This window comes from Onychostruthus taczanowskii, unplaced genomic scaffold (genome assembly GCF_017590055.1).
Source record: "Onychostruthus taczanowskii isolate IOZ18803 unplaced genomic scaffold, ASM1759005v1 scaffold24, whole genome shotgun sequence".
Classification (NCBI taxonomy): Eukaryota; Metazoa; Chordata; class Aves; order Passeriformes; family Passeridae; genus Onychostruthus; species Onychostruthus taczanowskii.
The window spans coordinates 7,065,187-7,083,290 of NW_024499684.1; the positions used below are offsets into that span (position 1 = coordinate 7,065,187).

Sequence of the window (18,104 nt, forward strand, 5' to 3'; positions counted from 1 at the left end):
GTGTTGCTGAAGAAAAGCTTACGTGGCTTACAGGGACATCTGCAAAGGTGAGTGGCAGAACCACACAATGACAATTGTACTTCAGCTGCAGGTCTTCCATGTAACTCCATGGATATAAATTTGTTGCAGAAATTAAGAAATCTTCAAAAATGACAAAAAATTATTTAAGTCTTCCTGCTATGAGAAATCCCAGAGATGCTGCCTCTGGTGGCTGGCTGTGAGCCAAGAGCTGCTGCTTCCTCAGGAGTGGGGATGGCCAAGGTCAGCTCCACCACTTTGGCTGGTGAAACCTGACTGGAGGCTGAAGATTTTCTGCTGGGAACTCTGAAAGGCAAAAATTTACTGATTAGGATACAGAAATGCCTGCATCTAAAACAGCACTGCCAAGGGTGGCTCACAATGAAGCCACCCAGTAGCCATGCTCATTCCAGAGACCCCCTGAGATCTCTGTAGTCACCACTGCTAAATGGCTTCAGTAACCCCTGGGAATGTCGGATCATAACTGGGTCAGCATGGCACAGGCTCTATCTGAGCGTACATTGAACAGGGGAAAAGGTACCAGTAAAAGCATCCATATCTTCTCTATTTAATTAGGAAGGGGTGTTCACACTACCAAGCGTAAAGTGTGGCTCAAAATTGTCCTTTATAACATCAAACCACTTTTTTTTTTTTTTTTTTTTTTTTTTAGTTAGAGCACAGTAAACAAAAGTAAATGTAATGATTCTGTAATTATTGGGTTTTCTAAACTGTGATAGATGCTGAAGTAAACTTCCTCATGTGCTAGAAGAATGTATTTAACTTAAAGGACAGAGTAAGGAGAAAGTTTTTACAGAGTCTTCAGCAAAAAGAAAATTGAGATGACCAAGAGTAAAGAACTCTTTCAGTAATGGACTAATTTTGCTGGTTTAAACTTCTTCCTAGAAAAACCTGAAAGCAACCCAAGAGTGTTAGAACTTACCTGGTAGCAGGTAGTGAGCTCTCTAGGGACTGAGAAGTTTGACTACCACTGGGAGAAACAGCCATAGGAAGCTCTAAATCGTACTAGAAAATTTGGAAAGAAAAACAAGTTGACCTGTTGTTTGTATAATAGGATTGGGATATCAAGAGCATTTACAGTGCTTGGCATTTGAAGAGATGTTGGAAGCAGGTGAACACTTCACTGCTTTCCCATATTGTGAGTTGTCCTTGAAAGACACTCAGTATAACAGGCAGGAGCTCTACTCAAGATTTTGGTGGCAGTTAAGTGGAAAGCTCACCTTGTCAAAGTACATTTGAAAGGCTGCAACTAAACCAGGATTAGTTTCTAGAACATCAGCTATCACTTGGTTGATGGTTTTGTTGAAGGCTTTCAGTTCCCGAAGATGAATGTCTCTCTCTTCCAGTGTTTCTGGTTCACCTTCCCTCTGAGACTTAATTTCTCTGGATAGTTTGGAACACTTAACACAAATATTTGTAAAGCATTATTTTTATGAAAATACAACACTTCTTCAGAAACCTGCTAAGTTAAAACCACAGTTTAACCCACAGAGCTTAACCCACACTACTGTCTATCACTATAAAGTTAGAAGTTCTCATCAATAAACACACAAACCTGTTTTATAACCCTGTTTAGTTTTGGCTTCTGTTCTTCAATGTCTTTCTTCAGCTGCAAAATAAGAGCTTCTTTTTCCTTCTTTTGCTCTTTGAGGAGCGCCTGCTGCTTCTGTATTATATCAAAGTGTTGTTGCATGCTCTGCAAATTCATTTGAACAGTAATATTAGTTTATAAAGCAGATTTGGTATACTTTCACTTTTTGTATTTGTGGAAGGGTCCATTGTCATTACTACTTGTTTCTAAATGTAGCTCAAGCAATTAGTGCTAATGTTAACTCGAAACTTTCTGCCAGTCCAACTGTTTGGTGGATACAGACCTGGACAAAGAAACTCCCAGGTAATTTGCATCTCTTTTAAAGGCACTGGTAGTGAAGTTACAGGTATGTCTTTTCAGATATATCTCATAGTGGCCACAAACTATTGACTTGCCACCCTATCAACTTACCAGTGCAAGCTATCCTGAACAAAACCCCAACATTGTTTTCTGTAGGAGAAGAGGGATAACTTTGACTGGAATGAATAAAATTGACTCCATAAGGGCAACTGGGTTTTTTAATAAATAAATAAATATAACTTTAAAAAATTAAAAGGCAGGAATAGGTTTGCTGTAACACCTCATTATATACCAGAACTTAATTCCTGATGAAGATCTGTGTCCTTTTTCTTTACCTTAAGAAATAAAATCTCTGAAATAAGAGCTATGTCCTGTGGTGGTAGAATAAGCAATAGGAATGATTATTGACTGTAGGCAGTGACTCAGGGCTTAGAATAATCATGTGGAATATGACTATGTGCCTTGGCTTTTTCTGCCTGATAAAATTATAACTGAAATGTCACACATCAGAATTAAGTATTGCTCTTTCTTAAGGTCCAAGCAGCTTTTTGATAACCAGGGGAACCATGAGTGATTCCTTGCTATGGAGCCTGAGACCACAAGCTCTTGTTTGCCTGCATTCAGTGCTCAGCCTGCTAAGTTGCAAGTCAGCTAATTTAATGTTGTTTAACTGAGGCACCCTCAGTGCTAATAAAACTGAATATTTTCCAGAAAAATCCTGGGATGTAGATGCCAGAGGTCCCAAGCTGTGTGGATTTTAATCTGTGGTGCGTGGTACCATGGTGCTGTGTGCTGCACATGTGGCTGCCAGAACAGCAGCTGTCAGTGCTGTCAGTGTGGGATTCTGAAACTTATAGCTGAATGTGACTAAACCCCTGCAGTTTTGGTGATTCAAGAAAATTCAAATAATCACTCACTTTTTTAAAGGGGATGTAGAACCTTTTAAAGTCATATCTTAATAAAAGAGCAGAAAAAAATTGCACCACAATTTCCTATTCTTCCTCTAGGATGACTTGCATGGATTTAGCTACATGCTGCAGTCTTGTCTGACTGAACTTTACTTGTATTTTACCTGGAGATTTTCCTGAAGTTCCTTGATCTTTCTTTGTTTGTATTTGTATTTTTCATCAGCATCCTTTTTGTCCTTTTCTAGTTTCAATTTTTCCTCACGTTCCTCACCTGTGATCCCAAACAATGAAGCAGCATTATTGCTGTGCATACAACTCAATTTTCACTTGAAAATAACTGCATCTCAGGATATTACTATATTGGTGTTGGCAGTATTTCAGTGCCTCAGGGTCTGAGGGGTTTTTAAGTACTCTCCTACTAATTCCAAATCACTGTGAAAAAGTAGCTGACTTCATGAGGGAGAATGATTTTAGAGCCAGCAGAGGGCACAAAAGTTAAATAAGTGTAATTTAGAATTAAGTTCTATTTTCTATCTAATTTCTGTTTCACGTACTTGTCTCAGGGACTGCCTTGAAAGAGTTTTTGTAGTGTCTGTTCCAGTTTTTAAGTACACACAAACTGTTTTCCATAGCCATGATTTCTTTTTGAGCTTGGCAGATCTTTGCATCCAAATCATCACCTTCTTGCTGAAGTGCTTCCTTTTCCTGTGCAGCCTGAAAGCAAACCCACTAGGTGACTGCAGACATACTGAAAATACCAAGGTAATTATACAGCAAATATTTATTATACAGCAATATTTCGAGGTTAAAACCACATGAACTGAGATTTGGGTGCCTAGGGAACTGGAAGGAGGAGTTATTTACAGTATTGAAGTTCTTTGAGACATTTCATTATGGATACCTGCCTCTCTGCCTGAGCTCACTTAGTCCTGCCCAGCAGCATCTACATTTTGTGGAGAACAAAATAAATTGTTTTAGATTCTTGTTCAAGAACCAGGGTATTGCATTTTGGATAAACACAGATTTTCTCTTTTTTCCAGTGAAAAGCTGAAGTATACATAGGTGATTGGTAAGTGAAAGAGGAAAGGTGACATTCTTCAAGGTATAAACCCCATATGGTAAAATGAATACTTGGAAATAGCTCTGACAGGTAGAGATTGCAATAAAGTTCTTTCCAGTTCATAGTGGATTATAACTTAACCACTAATTCTTCTGTATTTGTAAATTAATGAGCACTCAAGTGAAGTTTTCAAACTGCTCAGAATTAAAGCTCCACATAAATTCTTATGAAATTACTATATCATTTAAATAACCAGTGGTGTCAGATAACATAAAACAATTAGACTCAAAGTAGGCAGTAGGCAAGGAGTTTGTCTAAGAGCCCAGGGAAATCTATAGCTTAAATAATTGAATTATAATGAATAATGTTGATAAAATACCTTAATTACATAGTAGGCCTGACTTTTCATCTCCTCTCCTTCAGGTGGCATCATGGAAAAAGTAAACATTTCATATTTGTGTTTCAGTTTATCAATTTTCCCCAGGCGATCTTGAAATTCAGCACTGAATTGTTTGGGAAGGAAACAAATGGGTTGAGAAAATGTTTGTCTGGTAGAGTTTTGTGGGCAGTTCTTGCTGCAGCAGTTTAAATTCCTGATGTTATTCCAGCAGCCTGTACTAGGAATTGTGCTGCTACAGGTCTTGGTGGTTTTCTCTGCTCTCCCAGCCACAAACATCCCTTGTTCTGGTTACCTATGTGCCTTTTGAAGTTCTAAACTGAGTCAAATCTGTTTTCACATCCCAGATCACTGCATCTCAGGAGGCTGTGCCACAGTCCTTCCCCAAATGCACAGGCAATGCACTCCCAGAGCTGCCCCTGCTGATGGTACCTTAACATTCCCACTGTGTGGGATGAGTGTGAGGAACATCCAGGAACAGCCCCAAATCAGACTCTGGAAGTATCCAACAGCTGGATGACACCAAAGGAAGGAGGCCAGTCTGTGCTCTCACACTAAATCACTCCAATTCCCATTGTGAGGGCTGTGGTCAGCAGGACAGTTCAGCTGCTGAAGTGTTCATTTTTGGCTGAATCTAGATACTGGGATTTCAGGGCTAAAACCATCCCAGATACTTTGGGCTGATTATTGTAGGAGGGAAATGTTATTTCTATGTCATTGCTTTATAAGAGGGTGCATATGTAATGAATAAGATTTAATTAGCGTTATGTAGGACACATAATAGAAACTATTAGTTAAAAAGAAGAAAAAGCCCAACCAAATGAAATATACCACAAAGCAAACCAGTCTTACTGTTTGAATCAAAGAAATTACAGTTTTGTCAAGCAGCTGGGAGTAAGCCCTCTTTAAAAGCAACTTTTGTGTTTCATATACTTTGGTATACCTCCAGACACACGGTTTCACATGCCCAAATTACTTTGAAAAAGGCAGAGTTGCACACACAGTGTTTACTGTAAAAAGATGTCTGTGACTGAGGTTTCCTCTCACTTCTGCTGAGGTTCCTCACTCACAGAAAGGCCACTGATCTGTTCACCAAGAGGTTAAAGCTGCAGCCTGAGGGGTCACAATATGGGGTCTCTTACTGGCCTCAGCTGTCTTGGTAGATAACTTTAAGCAAGATTTATTTAATCTTCAATTTCTCTAATGGTGAAGCTGGGTAAAATGCTTCTCTTTTTAGTAAATCCCCATAAAAAATGTACTTGGTCAAAGCTACAAGTTGAATTCTGTAAGAACACTTACCTCAGGCGATGCCGTTCCTGATCCAGCAGCCTTATCTGGGAATCCAGCATTGCCTTATGGATCCTGATTTCCTCAGTTCTTTCTGCTATGACTTTCTTTAACTCCAATTGTTGTTTTTCCAGTGTTAGAACTTTCTCTGCTTTATTACACAGAGTATTTCTAAGGCGCTTCAGCTCTAGTTTTAAGAGATTATCTTCGACCATCATCTCCTAATCAGTGCCAAATCGTATCAAAATAAGAAATTATTGTTTTAATTAAGATTATTTACAATTTACTAAGTTAATATTTATTCATTATTTTACCTTTAAAAGTATTGTCATTTTCTGCATTTAAAAGTTTTGTCATTTTCTCATTTGCCAACAGTCTAACGTGGTGACTGTGACAGGGGTAGATTGTTTCCTGAATGGTTTTCTACAAATTCATCAGACTTTCTAATTCAGGCTGAGTTTTTGGGTTATTGGACTTTTTCTTCTGCAACTGTTTCAGTTTAGGTGGTTTCAAATAAAATAAGAGACCTTACAAGGAACTTTCTGGAGCAGTTAATATCTCACTCAACTGATTAAACTGTCTTAGAGTATATTCTAGATTCTGTAGGCCTTAAAATCATGTTAGATGAACAAATTTCGTATGTACCAAAGCTTATGAAAAGCAGCAGGTAGTGAACTTCATTAGCATGCAAATACCCTAAATGATTATTTTAAAACATCGCATGATATAAATTTTTACCTGAGTGCTTTTAGGTCATCACTTCTTTTGTTCTCCTGAATTTCATCCCCTCAAAAAAGTTCCATGTTTAGGGAAAGAGCCTTCATTGAGGAGGAAGTGCACCAGCTAAGTCAAAGGCAAAACTCTTTCCCCTGCTACTTAGACTCTGCTTTTTGCTACTATGTTAGTGCTTCCTTTAGGAAGGCTAAAGCTTACTGCAGAAAAAAAAATTGTGCAGCAATTGGAGGAGTGGGAACTGCATTGTTCTGCTTATCAAAATGTGAGGAAAGGATTTACACATTGTTTCTAATTCCTTAAACTGGAATACAAATTTATTAAAATAATTTGTTAGAAAAAAAACATTGCAGTTTAATAACAATACTGTGCCAAATTTATTAGTAGGCATCACAGCTTGAGAGTAAGAACTCAGTGTTATTTAAAGACATCCTTGAGCAGTAAATGTATTTTCTATTTTAAAGCTAATTGTTTCTCAGGGGAAGAAACACCAACACCCACTACCTGGTGGATATTGTAGTATAACTAATGTGGGATTAAACTGATATTTCATCAAACTTCTTGCTGTGGAGGGAGGAAAAGCAACACTTTGCCTAGTAAGATAATAGTGGTGAAGATGACTTCAAAGTCTGGGAAAGAAGTGTAAATCAGAAAACTACAGAAGGTGTACTAATGTTTGTAATGATGTAGCACTGTGGAAGGCAGATGACACCCCAAACAAACAAGAATGTTTAGTAAAGTTTAGTAAAGCTGCAAAATAATACTGTACCTGCTTAATGTGTTTTGCTTTTTTTAACTCCTGAAGTGATCTCTCATTGAAAAGAGTTAGTTCTTCTATCTTCACTATCACACCATTTGCTTCTTCTCTTGTCTTATCAATTGTTCTCTTGGTGATTTGGACATCATTCTGTTTCAAAATAAGTTATATTGAACTTATTGCAGTGAATGAAAATTGCAACATACCAGTTAATTTTAAATGAGATGAGATGTATTTAAGTCCTGGAACCAGGAACAATCACCACCATGTGTCCAATATGCTGCTCTGCAAACTGCATGGCATGACCTCATGCAGAGTGCTGCATGGGGAATTTGGACAACTTTAAATGCAACTGTACTTATGAATTTATGAAAACTATAAAAGTGATAGCTTTACAAAACAGCATTCTCCTATTTCTGCATGGGCCTAACGATAAACTGAGACATCTGCAAGCAGTCAGTCACATGTTGATGAAAGCTCAGCTTGTCTTTCCAACATTCAATGTTTGTCTTCATGCTAAGGTGTCTCACTTGGACAGTAATAATCTATTTTCCTAGAAGTTATAGGGAAATGATGAAGTTTTTCACATGGGTTACATAAAGTTTAGATACCCTTTAGTCTAATACCAACTTCTTGAATACTAAGACCCAATCTACTTAATTCACTGAGGTTTCTAAATGATACACAGTCAAAATGATGTTCTAAGGCAGTTACCTGCAGTTTCCTGTACAGTGACTGTAGAACATCATATGCCTTTTTCTTTTCTTCTAAAGTTTTCTTAAGTTCAGCAGCTTTTCCTTCCAAAACTTCTTTTTCATCTGAATTAACCTCCCCTTCTAACCGTGACAGCCGTCTCTGTATTTGCTGAATATAAAAATCCTGTTAAAATAAATTTGAAGAGAATTAATAGTCTGAGATAAGCAATAAACTTGGATCTAAATGTTGGCTTTAAGACAGTCAGCCAATTAAGCTATGGTTTTTATAATAGTTTCTGGCTTTTAGACCTCATTAGCAAAATATCTCAGATGACTGATGAGCAGTGATGGTTTGGGGTAATCTTCCAGAAGAGTAACAAAGCACACTCAGCACAGGCTGCTGTAGGGAGGCTTACAATGGAGTTGCCATCTTGTTGCTACCAGTGGATGCTGATATAAAAGCAAATTTTCAAAGTGGTGCATAGGAAATATGCAAATAATCCAATTAGTAAATAACAGGATTTTGGCATGTACCTCTTGTATTGCTTTAAAAATATACCCTGAGGTGTCTGTGGTTCAGAGGGATCAAAGTAAAGAATGGATTTTAGGAATTAGTGGGAAAAGCAGCAGATCCAAAAAATAATGAAACACACAAGTTCAAAATGTATGTGATATACTTTGTCAAGTTTCAGTAATTTCAATTTTATCTGGACATCTAGAAACAGAAATGCAGACTTCAAATAATACTGCGTAACATTTCCAAAATGGAAAACTGTTCAAGATTACAGAATTCAAGCAATGTACTATCAGTAGACTCAAGAAACAATCATAGTATGAAAATACATTAATATTTTACCTGGTTATATATTAATTCTTGTTGTTTTAACAGATCTGTGTCCAGCTTGCACAGCCGACTCTTGAGACTTTTAAGTGATTTTTGTCCTCCCTCAATTTCTGCCAGGATAATCTTCTCCTTATCACTCTGCACTTTTAACTCCTGAGTCTTCTTGAAAAGTAGGTCCTTTAACTGTCTCATTTCATTTTCTTTTTCCTGGAGACAAATTGATAATTATGTAGAAGAAAGAAGTAATTAATCACATCAGAATTAATTTATGAGGAATTGTTTGTTTTTATTAATCATAGATAGAAAAAATATTATTACAATATCCATTAATATGAACCTGGAATTTTGTAAGTCTTCAAAATGGTTGGCAAAACAACTATTTTACTTAAAGCAGAAGTAATAATTTTTATTACTTTTTTAAAAATCTAATCCTACCCTACAATTACATGACTTTTTTTTCCCAATTACAGGACTGCTACTCTTTTCAACCTTTCAGAAAACTAAATTCCTGTCATTCTTTTCAAAAAACCTCCTTACTGCCTCCAGCATCGTTTAATATTTGAGGAATATAATACAAAGATTTTCAATGGTTTATTAAGTCTTGTAATGCTGTGTGTGCACATATATGTATGTCTGTGTTCATCTAAGATGGAATAATTCTGAAAAATTACACTTTCAAAAATCACTTCCTTTTTCTCAGAGGTAAGTTGCCATTAACATCTAAATCAGTGCAGGAAATGAGGGTTTAGTGGGATAAAAACCAACATTGAACATTTCAGGAAACCTGAAATGGACTGAAAACAATGAAAATTGAGATTATTTCCTTTTTCTAACCCTAATAAGGAAAACAATTTTATTCTTTCCCTCCCTCCTTCCACTTCTCCCACCAAAGTAGCCAAAGACCTTCCAAAGCTCAGGCCATTGAGCATGCCAGTTTCCATCTTAAAACAAGTGATGTGATTTCCCCTTCCTGTTCCAAAGGACTCATTTACATTCAGCTCAAGTCTGGTACAGAATTTGAAGATGTACATTTAAATTAATATGCAAAACACCTGAGAACCCACTTTTCTGCATTGATTAGCAATGTCTTTATTCTGGATTTAATATGTATGTAACCATCTTTCTGGCTTAAATAACGGTGAAAGATAATTTAATGCCTTCTCTAAGGGTTTGTAATCACATTGCCCATTCTACCCAACAGAATTTTTTTTGTAGCTGCACTTGCTGTAAGTGCAATTCTAAATTTGAAACTCAGGATGTAAAAGGCAAGTGTAAATTTAATATGAAATTATTATGGACTATAGGACATGTCAGTAGGCTTTGCATCATGCTTGAACAAAGGAACTTTCTTCTGGAAGCAAACTGATTTTTAAGCATGTGCCAAATGCTGAGCTGTATTTCTGAAGCTAATGACAATTATAAATTCATCCACTGACACTGGATCATGATTTGACCTTCACTTCATGGTCCTTATTGCACATCTGAATTAACTTTTTGAGCAGAAATTGTTGCTCTCCCTTTAAGTGAGGTTGTTAAAAGAGATAAGACATTCAATAAACTTCACTGTTAACAGTGTTTTGCCACAAATTGAACAGGGAGAAGTACCACAGAACTACAGAGCAACACAGTGACATTTCATCCACATTGTTCCTGTAAATATCTCTTCACAGTAAATTAGCAGATGCAGCAAATAGCCATGTGTGTCTAATGGTGATGGAAGGGAGGCTTCTGACTAATACATTACAGACATTGTTCAAGAACAGTTCATCCTAGCTAAAATATTCCCCTGCAGCTGTGGAGCTGCCAAGCTCAATGTCATCTTAGGTTATCTGCCACAGACATGGGTAAAGAAACCCTGCTAAGGCTTTTGCCACCCTGGAAACTGTCTAAAGGGGAAGAAAAGAAGGTTTTCATTTTAATGAAATGCTACACCATTACTTGTTTTCAAATTATCTGAAAAGCCAAAACAGTAAGGCCTGTTATTTAAGAAACTCTCTATAAAGGAAAGACATCCCATCTCTAGTTTCTGAAAGTGTATTTAAAATGTGTGATTAATGCCTGTGGAGTTAAAAAGTTTGAAAAATGACATTCACTCTACTGCAAGGCATTATTTCACATGCATGCTCCAGGAAACACAAAATGGAGAAGAAAAAAAGAGAGCATACAGTGGCATGAAAGAGCACACAGAGGCACAGTTTTGTTGTCAGTCGTGTGGGACACCTGCTGACACATTAATTTAACCTGGTCATTCTGGAGCAATGAAAGCTCCAGCTTATCCAATGCTCAGATGTCCAGCAAAATGTAAAAGAATATTTCTGTCATGTTCAGTCAGAAGCTATGGAATGAAAATACTTTTCACTAAGAGAATTAGTAGCAAAATGACAAAACAGTATAAGAATTTCCTGAAATGCAGGAAAGTTCAGAAGATTCCATTACATCACATTCAAAAGCTCTTTACAGCTAAGCAGATGATAATGAATTTTTTTGCCCTATACTTAATTTTACTTAATTTGCAACCTATGAAGTGGGTTTTCAATTTTATAAAGTATTATGTTAGAAAAATAGACACTTTATTAGAGCTTGTATATGCCACTTCCCAGATCAAAATCTTTATTAACAAAAATCAATCTAAAGTGAGCCAATAATTCTTTAACAGTCCACAAGTTGGATGTGTCAGACTACCATGTAGTAGAATTAATATAATGAAGAGCAGACCAGGCCAGCCAAATCTATTGCAAGATTTCTAAATATTTTTTAACTGTTTGCCAAAATGGCAGCTCTTTGCAGGTTTATAAATTTTGGTGGTGTTTTACTAGAGCCAAGAAGCTTTTTTTGGCAGTGATACTGAAAAGTCATCCTGACAAGATTCTCACTCTTTAAAAGCCTTATTGATGGATATCAGTATCCTGAACTAATACAGTTGGAATTACTAGGATCATTTATTTTCCTCCAGAGTTTTCTCAGCACAGACATATCTACATGTACACTTCAATATTTGATTAAATAGCTACATGTCCTATCTATACTTTAATTTCATTTTAATAGAAGATTTTTAAATTAAAGAGATAATTTTAAAATATAAGCTTGCAAATACAAACAACTCCTCATTTCTAGAAACCATGAAAAACATTTTACCTCAACACTTTTTTCTTCTTCTTTCAATATTTCTTCCAACCTCAAAGCTTTCTCTTCTGCTGTGAGTGTCTCCTCAATTGCCAGCTTCAGTTTATCAGAAAGATTTGCATTTTTTTCATTAAGTAGTTTTAATCTAAACAAAATGACAGATGTGAAATATAGGTTGCCTAGACAATGCTGCCAAAAGGAAGCAGCAAATCTGACGGAACAGTTGCCTCAGTCTAAACTTCAATCTATGATAAGCAAAGCCCGGAATTTTTTTCCCCACCCGTTAAAAACAAGGATTACCAAGAGTGTTTTGCCTAAATTACCCAGTGCCAAATCTATCCATGAAGTAACCAGAAAGTTGTGGAGATTTCAGTCATCAACATTATTTAAGGTTCTTTTCTATCTCAAGGATTTGGTTGTATTATTATATATTACCTTTAAAGGTCTGTTTCTTACCTGGCTTGTTTTCCCTGAATTTCTTTCTTCAGATTGGTAATTTGTGTTCTCAAAGACTCTAGATCAGAAGCAGTTTTGTTCACAATAGATTTCAAAGTCTGCAGCTAATAAATGACAAAACAGAGCATGAAAGCTCTTACTTTGGTACATGTTAAGATATTTAAAATTGTATTTTCCTATTTATTGGAAAGCATTCCATTACTTTTAAACAGTGCTCTACAAATGAGGAGTGCTGCAAATTCCGAGGCACTGTAAATTGACCCAGCTAGTAAATTCAAAAGACTAATTACATAATATGAGTACTGGGAAAAATAATAATAATTAAGAACATAGAATAATTAAGAAGATAATTATGGAAGTACCACAGCCATGGGCTGTAATTCTTGTCCAACAGCATCTATATAAGTTGAACCATGGCTTTATAGTCCACAGCTGACTTGGCTGAGGTTCTTTGTGAACATGGATAACCTTATATATCTATAAACATTTCTATGTCAAACTTCGCTGGATACATAAAATTATTTTGATTAAGATATCACTGTGACAAAAATACACAGATATTTAGTTTGGTAAAAAATACACTACAGCATACACTCATTAAATAGGATAGCAAAACTTTACAGTTTTATCAGTAGCTCTTTCATCTTCACAGTATCACTTAGCAGCGTAAGTTTCATTGTTTTCACTTTCACAGATGAAGAAAACTGATCAAGAGCATGTATAGCAGGTTTCTTATAGGTCACAAGTTGTTGGCTGAACTGTCTCCTTTCTTCCTTGTTTCTCACATGCATCCCACAGATATTCTAATAAGGGGAGACTGTTCTATTATCCCATCATGGAGTATTAATTGTGAAAAACTTCAAGCAAGAATGTCACAGCTTGAGATGAAAACCAACCAATTCTACATACCCTCAAGCTTGCATGAATTATAAGGTAATCTAATAACCTACATCTTGTTTGAGCTACCTACAGTTTAATTAGGAGATCAGTCTGTAAACCACCTGCTACAGAAAAGCTATCCCAAAGTTAAGGCAACACCAGATGCAGGGTTTTTCAAAAATCACTAAGCTTGCTGAGGTCCCAGTGTTACCATTTTCTTGTTAAGAAAGATCTTACTCAGTTAATGCAAGTGTATCCCTTCTCAGCAGAGCCATGAAAGCTGAAATACTTCTACGGGCATTTAAGTAATTAAGCAGCGCAGCTCCTTCCCAAGTTTAAGTAAGTGCAAATTCAGTGTGGACAGCATCAAGCACAGCTTGTTCACAGGGCAGCCCTGTCCCACTGCCTCTTGATTAGAAAGCCAAATGAAAGCACTGGGAGTTTTCCCCAGGAATTTTTGTAACCTGACTACCAGGCCATCAACACACACTTCTGAGAGCACAGGACAGGAATTGTTTGGAATCTGGAAGAGATTTCTCTCATCTTTATACAATACTGCAGTCTATGTCTGCTAAAGGAAAGAAGCCTCCTGAGGCATCTAACAGTTAGACCATTTAAGAGAAAATTCATCCATTTTACACCCACACAACAGAGAACACATTCCAATCTTTTCAGCACTCTCAATGACAGGATTAAGTTGAGGGTTCAGATCCCAATAAACAGGACTTGGCTGAGAAAAGCTGAATTTTGCTGAATTATTAAGAACCTAGTATAACACCAGAGAAAAGGAAATGCTATTCCTGTATTTCCTCCATCTGGTGCTCAGTTCTAGTTTCAGTCTCTTTTCCTGAACTGTTTGATCACCCTTACCTCATCCTGCAGCTCAGTCCTTCGAGTATCCTGAGCCTGGAACTCCTTTCGGAGGTTGTTTGCTTCCCTCTCAGCAGTGAGGATTTTCTTTTCATATTCCATGTTATTAACAGTTTCATTTACCAAAAAGGCAGTCTTCTCTCTCAGCAAAATTTCTTTGTTTCGGATCTCCTGCTTTACCTCTGCAATTAGCTATCAGGATAAAAACTTTTTAAATTTGCTTGCATTAGTTGTGTTAGATTAATAAAGGGTACAACCAGAAGATCAATTCCTATCATGATTACTATTTGCCTGAGACAGCCCAGTAATCAATCTTAAAAGTAATTTATTCCATGGATACATTACACCAAACACTACAATGGTTTTGTACTGGAAACTTCCAAAATATTCCAATAATTTAAAAACAAAAAAGACACTGTAAATTCTTATGAAATAAAATAATTCTTTATTGATTGAACTGGGAAAAAAGAAGCTAAGCAAAACTTCAGGTGGACTTGAAACAGCTGAAATTAAACATGGATTAGCGATGCTTACTTTACCTGACAGATTTACAGCTACTCAGTGAAAATTGTCCATTTTGACAGCTTAGGTAAAACATTACCTACCCACAAAATTATACTGTAGTTTTGATGTTAAAAAAACCATAAAAACCACTCCACATCAAACCCAAACCCCAGATATGGATCAGTTACAGCAGTTTTACCAAAGCACATTGATCTATCTCCTGATCTCTTTTCTGCATCTGACGAATTGCATTCTCCCACTGCCTGATGACTTCCTGCCTTTCTCGGTGAACCCTGCGAAAATCTTCAGCTGCTCTGTCAAGCTCCATCTGTTCAAAGAAAAGCACCCCCATGATTTCTGAAGTTAAAAATGTCACATATAAAAAAGGGATCTTTGAGAACCTTAAGCACAAACCTGAGCTGTTATGGTTTCTGTAAGCTCATTATCCAGAGCTCTGTGCTTCTGGTTTGCTTCCATGGTCAACTTTTCTATTTGAAGGGTTAATTTCTAAAATGAAAGGATAGGAAAATATTTGAAAATGAAATATTTGAAAATAAATAGATGACATTTTATAAAGTCTTAAAGCCCTGCTACAATCAGGGCTTAAATCATTGAGGCATCAATTTTATTGTGTTTTAGAAAACAAAAAATTGTCAGTGTAGCCTCCCAGATTTTCAGTCAATACAAATGGCCATAAGAACCAAACTGCAGCAAGGCCAAGTAACCCTCAACTGTGTGTAAATGTGTGTGTGGCATCCTTAGCATACAGCAGTGAGAGTGTTTGTGTAAACCAAAGTTTTTGGGTTAAGCATTTAATGAGTAAATACCAAATTTCTCCTCACTCTATTTAAAGGCTAAAAGGAATAACAACCAGGGTTTCTTATCTCTACATTAATAATCTACTTGGGAACTCACCCTTATAAACTCTGAACTTTTGACTGGAATTCCTCTTTATAGAGATATATATGTTTATGTCTTACATTATTCCAGGTAGCTTTACTGAAGCAGCTGTAATTTTTTCTCAGCAACATTAATTCAGTTCTAAAGGGAAATCCTACACTATCCGTCCATACTTGGTGTGAATTTTTGAACCAACTCCTCTGAATTCACTGTTTTCTAGACTTAATTTGTGCACCCTCTCAAAAAATTTAAACTTAAATCTTACCCAGATGAATAAGCAAATGAATGTGCTCAATTATGTCTCTCATTATTGTAAAACCTGCTCTCTCAACTTCAAAATGAGCTTCATATGGAATTGCACTGTTTTGCCAAATGGAAACCAGTTTCAAAGCAGTGTTGTACAAAATCTTGTCTTCATTTTATCTGTCTTGATAAAATAACAAGGTCTTCAAGTGATAAAATGGTTCTTCCTTTGGTTTCTGAAAATTGCTGTCATTTCTACTTACTCCTAGTTTCCCTTCATCTTGCACTGCATACTTCTGGATTGCAACAGCATCATTATCTGTACGATTTAATTCCTGTAGCCAGCTCTCCAGAAGTTCCTCATCCCAGTTCATCTGTTGTTTTAAGTTTTCCAGCTTCTTAGTGGTTTTATTTATAGTATTCTAATAAAAGAAGAGAAAATGAAATGTTAATATCTATCTATCTATGTCTAATATCCACTGAATAGTAACTGAAGCAACCAGTTCAAGCTACTGTAACAAGCCTACCCATATCTTGTCCACAAAATTGATCATTTTCTTGCCTACACAGGGAAAAGCCCATCCAGATCATCTACTACAGTTTCTAAGCTTTATTATAATTAACTATTAATGACTTATACTACCATGTGCAAGTGAGAACAAACCATAAAAATTTGCAATATAGGTGCTCCCTTCCAAAAATTTCAAACCTTACCTCTTGAGTGTTTTTCTTTTCTCTCAAGGAAGCTATCTCATCCTTCAGTCGTTTAATGTCATTTTTGAGACGTCCATATTCTCTCTCAGCAAGAGCTTTAAAGTGATGTTCAGTTTCAATTTCATTCTCTTTGGCTTTGTAAAGAGACTGAAGAATAATAAAGTTCAGTATTTTACAATAAACAAAAGACATACATCAACAATCTTTTCTTTTATATATAACTGAATCCCAAGTCAGAGATGCTTTCACCATGTAAATGAAGGAATTTTCAGAGAAAATTTATTGATTTGATTTTAGTATCGCAAATACACATATTCTTATAAAAACATAGGTACACATTGTATCAAGTATTCACAGATCAACCTTTTGTAGCCCTAATAACTCTAAGATTTTTTCACCCAAGATTCAGAATCTTAACATTTCAACACCAAAATCTTAGTCTCTTGATCACCAGTGACTTTACATCAGATCCAGGAGGCACAGCAAAAAATATATTTTATTGTTCTGTGCTGAGAGACCTCCCCTGCTGGCCTATAGCAGTACCTGGATATTGCCTAGTCTTTCTTTCCTTTAATTAAAATTAATGTTTGAATCTGGCCAAAAAAAATAAAGAAGTTGTTCAGCTGCAGGGAAGTTTCCTATGACTTTTTCACCCAGGATATTTTATCTGAAAGGTGTAAATCTTTCTCTCAAGACTCTTTAGAAATCTAAAGTAGCCCATTTGGTGAGTTAATTCAGAGTGTAGGTAAAGACTTAGATCTTCACCATCTCACTTCATTTTTCATGTCTGTGAATTAAGTCTTCACCAGCATTTCACAACTAATTCTTCACCATTATAAAGATTATAATTTTTTTCCCTTACACTGGTGTTTTCCTTGACCAATTTTTTTTTTTTTTAAATTAATATCGACAAAAGTCCCCATTCAGGAAGAATTCTAAAATGAAATGTACATAGTTTAACTTTTGTTTCCTGTGGAAATCATGGAATAAAGGCCTAACAAATCTCTAACAAAGCTGGCAAAATAGATAGGGACACCAGGCGCAGAGAGACACTCAGGTTACAGGTCTGTCTCACCAAAGGGACCTGCTAGAGGGGTGATTTACCTGAGATAAGTTTATCTCTTGTCTCACGTTTTTCAAATGAGACGTCATTGCTTCTATGCGCTCCTCACAGTTGGTCAGCTCATTCTGCAGGTCCTCTTTTTCCTTTCGCAACTTGTGCAGCTGTTTAAGAGTTAGAATCGCCAAGTTACTGTGTGTGGTTAAGTGCTTCTTACCTGCAATCACCTAAAAAAAGTCACTGCAAGTATTAATGAAAAAAATAGCGTAAGAAGTAGCTGCTACATCCCTCCAAAGAGGTGGAACGAGGGATTTCAGGAGAAAACCCGGAGTTTGCTAAAGGAACGGACAACTCGCACCGCTCCTCCTGCGGGGCTCGGGGGATGCGGGTCCCGCTCAGAGGCAGGGATCGCCCTCCCGATTCCCCGGGCAGCTCCGCGAACCCGAGAGGCTTCCTCCTATCCATCCCTCCCTCCCGGCCCCGGGGGAAGGGCGGGCTCCTCTCCCCGCGCTCACTTCGTCCTCCAGCGCCTTGTTCTCGGCGTTGGCCACGGGCACGGCATAGCCGGGCTCCCACTGCAGCTCGGCCAGCACCGAGGCGGCGGTGGGGCTGGACAGCTTCTCCATGGTCGCGGAGGGGCCCACAGGAGCCGGGGCTGCGGCAGCGCCGGGCTGAGGCGGCTCCGCGCGCTTGGCAACGGCGGCAACGGCGGCTCCGGCCGGGAGGGGCCTCGGGCGGCGCCGCCCCC

The 18,104-nt window shown here is 37.2% G+C and overlaps 1 protein-coding gene across 1 annotated transcript; it reads right to left on the reverse strand.

Moving 5' to 3' along the window:
- Positions 1-164: 164 nt before the first annotated feature.
- On the reverse strand, positions 165-17,982 carry CCDC39 (coiled-coil domain containing 39). The gene is made up of 20 exons (XM_041405915.1): positions 17,872-17,982; positions 17,401-17,520; positions 16,297-16,443; positions 15,846-16,004; positions 14,854-14,946; positions 14,639-14,767; positions 13,936-14,127; positions 12,187-12,290; positions 11,743-11,875; positions 8,620-8,814; positions 7,783-7,947; positions 7,081-7,218; positions 5,592-5,800; positions 4,275-4,398; positions 3,390-3,549; positions 3,000-3,106; positions 1,592-1,732; positions 1,257-1,436; positions 959-1,041; positions 165-324 (listed from the first exon to the last, which is right to left on the reverse strand). The coding sequence occupies exons 1-20, from the start codon at positions 17,980-17,982 to the stop codon at positions 165-167; spliced, it is 2,850 nt and encodes a 949-aa protein (XP_041261849.1).
- Between the last annotated feature and the right edge of the window lie 122 nt (positions 17,983-18,104).

Bases quoted from the DNA above. Each gene is read 5' to 3' on its own strand.
- CCDC39 (XM_041405915.1), bottom strand. From the start codon at position 17,982: ATGGAGAAGCTGTCCAGCCCCACCGCCGCCTCGGTGCTGGCCGAGCTG. The intron at 14,128-14,638 runs GTAAAACTGCTG...TTATCCTGATAG, and splicing joins AGATAGATCAATGTGCTTTG to CTAATTGCAGAGGTAAAGCA. The intron at 325-958 runs GTAAGTTCTAAC...TTTGCCTTTCAG, and splicing joins AGCTCACTACCTGCTACCAG to AGTTCCCAGCAGAAAATCTT.